This window comes from Austrofundulus limnaeus, unplaced genomic scaffold (genome assembly GCF_001266775.1).
Source record: "Austrofundulus limnaeus strain Quisiro unplaced genomic scaffold, Austrofundulus_limnaeus-1.0 Scaffold1885, whole genome shotgun sequence".
NCBI classification, from domain to species: Eukaryota; Metazoa; Chordata; class Actinopteri; order Cyprinodontiformes; family Rivulidae; genus Austrofundulus; species Austrofundulus limnaeus.
The window spans coordinates 22,496-30,056 of NW_013954287.1; the positions used below are offsets into that span (position 1 = coordinate 22,496).

At 37.8% G+C, this 7,561-nt stretch overlaps 2 protein-coding genes across 4 annotated transcripts in view; one reads left to right on the top strand and one right to left on the bottom strand.

Annotated features, from left to right (window-relative positions):
- The window catches only part of stxbp1a (syntaxin binding protein 1a), a gene marked incomplete at its 5' end in the record, with an annotated part of 29,182 nt that extends 22,484 nt beyond the window's left edge, over positions 1 to 6,698 (top strand). The window contains 2 exon segments of one of the 2 annotated variants that reach the window (XM_014033888.1): positions 55 to 210; positions 4,406 to 4,493. In XM_014033888.1, the coding sequence (XP_013889342.1) occupies positions 55 to 164 (110 nt within the window). In that variant the 3' untranslated portion in view covers positions 165 to 210; positions 4,406 to 4,493. 2 annotated transcript variants of the gene reach the window in all.
- A 134-nt stretch (positions 6,699 to 6,832) lies between these two features.
- LOC106536582 (AT-hook-containing transcription factor) overlaps positions 6,833 to 7,561 on the bottom strand; it is a gene marked incomplete at its 5' end in the record, with an annotated part of 7,671 nt that continues 6,942 nt past the window's right edge. For both annotated transcript variants that reach the window (XM_014033887.1, XM_014033886.1), the window contains 1 exon segment: positions 6,833 to 7,321. In XM_014033887.1, the coding sequence (XP_013889341.1) occupies positions 7,081 to 7,321 (241 nt within the window).

The following is a 7,561-nucleotide window of genomic DNA, read 5'->3' on the forward strand; positions in this document are numbered from 1 at the left end:
GGGCGACGCATGTGCTGTGAGACGAGTGGTGAAGCCGCCTCTGTTCCTCCACAGGTTCCACCCACTTGCTCACCCCAACCAAATTCTTATCGGACCTGCAGCACCCCGACTTCCGAGAGTCCACTAGGGTGTCCTTTGAGGACCCTCAGCCCTCAGACGAGTGAGGCAGAGGCAGATGGGGAGGGAGGGAGAAAGAAATCACAGAAAAAAGTAAAGGCAGCCGCACAAAGAAGCCCTTTCTGAACATTTACAGCATAAAGGGCTTCCTCTTGGTTCCCCTCCTCTTCTTCAAACACTCAGTTCTGTTTTATGTAACCTCACCTTCCTCCTCCCCGTGTCCCTCAGGGATGGACCCCCCGATCCTTCCTCACTGCATGGACTGCTCCATCATCAGACTTAAGAAAAAAGATCAAAAATAAGATTATTTTGCAGGACTATAATTGTTGGTGAAAAGCCGAAACATTTGTAGAAATTCGATGAGACCCACGCWGATTAGCGGCCATGCCCGAGGAAGATGCGGCGCCATCCCTGCTGCCTCTTCTCGCCATCTCAACCTGGGTGGATTAAATCACACCTTAACGTCCACCTGAAGGTCCTCTGAGACTGTGTCACACTCATTCCAGATTTAATCTACCACCCAACATCGTTATCAGTTTTTACTCTGATTATTTTGTAGTTAGAGCCTTTTGCCCGTTTCCTTCATGATCAGTGGTGTTAGATTGGATTTTAAGAGAGAATTTTATTTTATTTATTTTTTTATTGTCTCTTAAGGAAAAGAAAAAAAGCCTTTTGACTGAGTCCACTCAGTCCGTTTGGGAAAAGCAACTACACTCCCACCAACTAGAGCTTTAATATATTTATCATCCCTGAAAATCACTGCTCACATTACACTGAAAAGTCTGACTTTAAAGTTAGTTATTTCATGTCGCAAAACAACTAAAACCTATTTTTGATATTCTTCTACGATTCCAGCAAGATCTCCGTGATGGTTTTCATATTACATTTACAAAGAAAACAAAATAACATGGACGTAAAGTTGCCATTATTAAAAAAAAAAGAAATTATGTACATTCAAAACATGATAAAAGTTCTGAGTACCTCTGGGACTAGGCTAACTCTAGTTGGACAAAGTTATTAAATAAAAAAATCCGGATGGATATTGACGGAGATGGGCACAGCTAACCAAAAGCTTTGCTAGCACAATTAGCTTTGAAAATGCTAATTGGTAAGAAAATTAGTGGAAGCTAACTGCTAACCTCTAACCCGAGGCTTGTCATTTAAGCATAGATGTTTGTTTTCCACAAAAACATCAGAATCTTGGCTAAAAGCTCATAAAAACATTCCTACGTCCACCAAACAGAAAAAACGCTAAAGATGCTACACACGACACAGGTGTGCAGCGCTGCAGTTAGCTGAACTAAATTTAGTGGAAGCCATTTGGTCCACTAAAGCAGTGGTTCCTAAACTTTTTAGACTTGTGTACCCCGCTGAGCCGTTTTGTCATACCGCTAGTACCCCCTCAGTCAGACGTAATGATGATTCTCCAAGACTATAATGTACAACAACTGATTATTAAATGAAAATTTTTTATTTAAACCCTTGGAACATTTAATTCTCAGGCATTTTGTTAATTTCAACTTGAATTARACAAAGATAAATATGTTGCCTTGAAAGTGAATAAKTAAATAAACAAGCCAGGTAACGGCAGGTAGAGGAAACGTCCCAAATACATCAGAAACTCACCCAAATGAGCAAGTTCCATAAAATTCTGCATTTTATACTGGATTCCATTTTGTTTTGTCAATTCCACGATTCTGTGCATTTTCTGCATTGCAGAAATCATAGGGACCTACATATCTCAATCCTGGGAAATTTTTCCACGCACCCGCCCGTAATATGTTCACGTACCCCTGGTTGGAAATCACTGCACTAAAGGTTTCCAAAGTTATCAAAAACACATATTCGCTAAACTAAAAGTTAGCTTCGCTATTAGCATATCAGCAGAACTGTGCCCACTGCTGGATTTGGACCCAATTTGAGACAATGGCTGTGTCCAAAACGACAGGCYGGGTCCTCCGAAGGTCGAATTCGTCGGCCACATACGTCACAGCGCCGCGACGAAGGACGTCCAAAACCGAAGACTCCTCCGATGCGGCCGACAAATACGTCCTTCCTTTGGCCCGAATCGAAGGACAGGTCTGATGGATCCTTCCCGGCCCAGCATATCCCATAATGCATTGCGGCCCGACCGAGATTTTTTTATGCTAGTAATGGTGGACGAAGCGAGAGAAAAGAATACATTTTAAATAAAAATATGGTGATATAAAAATTAAAAAAAWTTAGCGGTTGTAATTCTAATACTTTTATCATTTGTATGGACATGTTTTTAAATATTTTTTTTCGTCATAAAAAACGTGAAATACACATGAACCTACAGCGGGTCAATTAGTTCTTCAAATGATACTTTTAAGTTAATTTTATAGTTTTTTGATATTAATAATACTAATGTATTGATATTTTTCTAATTTTGATTTAAGTTTGCTTGTTTAGCGTCGTTACAGTTGCTAGGTGACATGACGTACGCCGGGATGGAGGGGAGGCTAGACCGTCCAAATTCACAGCCTCTTTTTTTCCGGTCTTCCCGGTCTACCAAGGACCCGGCCCACAGCGACCGGGTAGTCTGGGTCCTCCGGAGGACCCGGCCTGTCGTTTTGAACACAGCCTTTATTTTTATTCTGGGACCTGAGTCACCCCCTCCAATATGGACGCCTTAACGTGCGTCAGTTAAGGGGTCAGTTTGTTTTGGTCTTCACCAGATCCTAATTTATTTTTCTGTTAAAACAAAATGCTACTAAATTTCCACATTGGGCTTGAATATCCAGTGTTTTGATTAAAATGGTTAAAATGCCTTTAATCCAAATGTCTTCATCTTCTAGACCAGTGGTTCCCAAACTTTTCAGCCTTCGACCCTCAAAATGGCAGCAGCAGATATCTGAGCCCTCCATTGTTGTTGGATCATATATATAGTTTTCACATCAAAAAAATAAATAAAAGCAAAGTAACAATATTCATTATGCTATTTTTGTCCATTTTAGGTACACTAACCTTACTGCTTTGTAACAACAAAGGCAAAAAAAAATGCTAGTTCTTATTTTCTAATATAATTAATTCAGAAAATCTTTTCAGGACCCTAYCTTGATGTTTTGGGACCCCATTGCGGGTCGACACAAGCATGTTTCTCCCCAATTGCCTACAAAGAATCCCTAGAACTCAGTTATGCCAAAATGTTTTAACAACCAGGCTAACTAGCTAACCGTTAGCTTACTAGCTAATTACTAGCTGTTGCTTTAGCCAGCCAAGAAGGCAATGGTGGGCACAGCTAACCAAAACGCTAGCTTTGCTACGTCATAATCCGCTAACTAAAAATACAGCTTCACTAATGCTAAACTTGTAAAAAGAATAATAGGAGGCTAACGCTAAACAAGTAAAAATGAGCAGAAGCTAACACTAACAGCTAACCGCTAAGACGACACTCTGTTTTTGTCTCCTTCAAGCTGAAGACTGATGGGACGGACACAAACCTGTTGTTAGCTTGTTAGGTAGCTGTTAGCAGACTTAAAGTTAGCAGGAAGATAATTGGTCCTGTAAGTTTTCAAAGCTAGTGAAAAAGCTAATTTGCTAAACGAAACATTAGTTTTGTTATTATCTGTTAGCGAAACCACGCCCACCACTGGAAATGGTTTTGTACGGATCAGGTCTTCCGTTCCTTTAAATTATAAGTATTTTATCCATCTTAATCTAGGCGCACCTTGGACATGTTTAACATTTAAGTTTGTGCTGATCATTTGAAGAGCACCTCATTTGGACCCAGACTGAATCCAGGAAGTAGGCACAGATATAGGGGTGTAGATGTGTTGTGTCCTGTACTTCCTGGTTGTGTGTTCGGTGTTGTGGTAGACGGTCCGGCTGTGTGTGCACGTTAATGCATGCAAGTCCCACCTGTGCGGTTTGGATAACTTCCAGGTTTGGATCCACCACATAGGCCACGTTTAAAAATCCACCCACAAAGATAAAAACTCTACGTCTAGAATCTACATTTCACCTGGTTTGTCATTGGAAAAATAAGAGGTTTTCTAAAGTCATACATTAAAAATACAGTAAAAAACACTTCTCACGTTTAGTGTTTTTTAAAGAATCTTTTAAACATGACTCATTATTAACCTGCTGACTAACTGATTATAATTTTATAACTTTGGGCTTCTATCTTTTCTTTTAACATTAAGGCTGCCATCATCTACAGTAGGCATTCATCCAAAAAAAGTTTTATTTTTTTAAACTGTTTCATCAACAACGTGCAGGTCTAACACTGAGATTGTGCGCGTGTCGTGTGTGTGTGTGTCTTCAGGATCGACCCAAATCTTCACTCCCACCAGCCTGCTGGAGCAGCTGAAGGCCATGAACAAACCAGACGAGGAAGTGACGAGCTAAAACCCTTCGATTGCATCACTCCTCTCACCCTCCATCCTCCCCAACCAAACCCAGTCCATCACGTGTATGCATCGTGCTTGAGGGGGGGAAAAAGATATCTGAGAAGATTTAAAAAATATATATATCAAAGAATAAAATGTTGCAAGTATTCATGTTTTACAATGGAATCAAACAAAACTTATTTAAAGATGTTAAATATCAGAGAGATTACATTGTTTGCGGATTATAAATCCTAAAATGTGCAAAAAGGTAGACATTTTGTCCCTTTGGCTTACCTCTCTGGTGTAAGTTTTACTGTAAGCAGGTGGAAGAGGGGGGGTGTGCACTTTTAGAGGTTCACACTGTAAAATATACATGCAATATAAAATATGAAAACATATATTTCCATCAGAGAGGAGCGCTCTCCACCCATTGAGATGTTTGTATTTAGTAGCATGCTTTGGACTTGTGTGCACCATGTGTCTGTATCGAGGGCGGGTGTTGAGTGAGGCAGAGTTAGCGCTAGGCTAATGAGACGCTAAAAGATGAATTTTTCACCAACAACTTCGGTTTTAAGTATCAAATTAAAAATAAAMGCTTTGAAACTGTTTAACAACTTGGTTGTCATGTTAAAATCAGCCATGTTTTTGTTTTGAAATGTAGCTTATTTGCTGGCATTAGCAATAATAGCTAGTTAGCTGCTAGCTAACTAAGCTAGTCACCTGCGTCTTTTTTTCTTTTTCCACCAACTTTAGTCTTAAGAATCAAATAAAAAAATATGAAGTTTTGTTTTAACAGTTCAGTCATGTTAAAATGACTGATATTGTATTTATTTTTGCAAAACTTTGTTTGCTACCTGACATTAACAAAAATAGCTAGTTAGGTACAAGCTAGCTAACTAAGCTAGCTTCTTTTTTCATCTTACAACTTTGGTTTTAAGCATAATTTTTTAAAAACATTTTAACAATTCAGTTATATTAAAATCAGCCATATTTTTATTTAAAAATATAATTCATTCGATGACTGGCATTAACAGAAATAGCTAGTTAGCTGCTAGCTAACTAAAATAGCCGCTCGCTGTTTTTTTTTCCTACCAACTTTGTTTTTAAGTATCAAAAATATTTTAAACTTTAACAACTTAGTTAAAATCAGTTATACTTTTATTTAGAAATTTAATTTGTTTGCTAACTGGCATTAGCAAAGATAGTTAGCTGATAACTAGCTAGCTAACTAAGCTAGTCACGCTAAGTTCCTTTAGCCATATTGTTAAAATGTTACTGTTTGGAGAATGTTAAACATAACATGGATTAAAATTATTTAAATGTTTACAGATGTTAATTCAAGAGATATATTGATAGTTTATTTAAATTTTAATCAACTGTTGCCACTTTACACATGATACTTAAAACAAGTTCTTGGCTTAAGCTTTCACCCAAAAAATAAAGAAAGAAAGAAATGCTTGAAAAGAAGGAAAATTTAAACCTAAATTTAAAGAGTTACATGTAAGATAAAATAATCCCTCCTTTGACTGCCCTCTGTTGTATTTTCCTGCATCAACCTTAAAAAAAAGATAGAAAATGAAGTTTTCCTGTTAAAAAGGCTTGCTGATGTTGAATTCTGCACAAGGTCCGGTTGTATTTCAGTATTATAATCTGTCAGATTAAGGTCTTATCGTTGGTTAGTAATGTTTTTTGGGCCATGCACTGAATAGTGTTGTGTATATGTTGCTGTTTTAGTGTCTTACTGTTTGATGGTGACTTTTTTTAAACTGTGCAGTAGTGAAACTTTTCTTTTAAAACGCTAACGTGAAGCCACCGTGTTTGTGATGTTTAGCTGTAGCCGTTTAGTGGTCAACCAAGTAAATATTTATATTTTTCTTTGACGGTTTTCTCCTCTGGTGCGATGTAACCCCCTCACCCCAACGGTGAATGGCTTTGCAAGAAAAAAAAGTTTCCTATTTTGCCTTTTTCCTGGCCAAACCAGTTGTTTATTGCACTATAATGCATTTGTGTGATGCAAACACTTGAGTTTGTTTACTTTTTGTTATAATTTGCTGTTGTAAAGGGTTTATTCTGCCAAATAAGTTGATTTTTATTTATTTATCAGAAACCGTCTGTCCTACCGCTGTCTTACATATTGGGATTGTATGTTTGCGAGTGTCGAAGCACAAACAGTACTTCCATGTGAACCTGATATGTAAAAGACTGTCTAATAAATTAGCTTCCATTATATGAAAGACTCATTTCTTGTCTTGCTGTAAAAATGTGAAAAAGTGTATTTTTTTATTTCACTCTTTTATTGAGTCTGATATGAACAAATAAAAGGTTACCTGAAAAAACAAACATAATCAGTGTTTTGCAAACAATTTAAAAAGAAGATGATCAGTTATTTTATGTAAAACTAACATTAAAAGTTAAATGAAGTCAACTACATTAACATCAATATGATCTACAGTGTTTCACCACATCTTTTGATGTAAACATTAAAAGTCATCAATCCACTATGACTTGGAGAGTAAAAAACAAAAATTAGATTTTAAAAATATAGAAAACTATCAAAAATTTACAAAGATTTTTTATTAATCTGGTCCAGAGCTCAGTTCTGTGTTTGGACCTAGTAGCTGCAGGACTGAGAGACCCGGTCCCGGTCCTGCAGCCCCGACGCCAGAGAGCGAGCCATGTGTCCGGAGGTGTGCTTCATGTGTCGGGCCGCTCGGATCGCTCGCTTCAGAGAGCCGTCTAAAGAACGGCTGTCCACAGACGGGGATCGTCTCGTCCTCTCCTCGGGACATCTGAGTCCTGAGGACACGCCTCTCGTGTCATCAGGAGACGAGTAAAGAGGTGTCGAGCAAAATCTGCAGATGGTAAAAATAACAGAACGAGTGTAAATAAATAAATTTATTTATTTTAGTGAGAAGAGGATCTAAATACTGATGAACTCCAAACAAGCAACCTTTATTAGACCGTTTCCTTAAATGTAAATAAATACGTCATTTAAGACCCAGAACATTTAAAGGGATCCCTGATTAGTTGTAACATTAGACTTTATTTAATAAACATATATTTTAACTGTAAAATAAAGACTGTAAAAATAC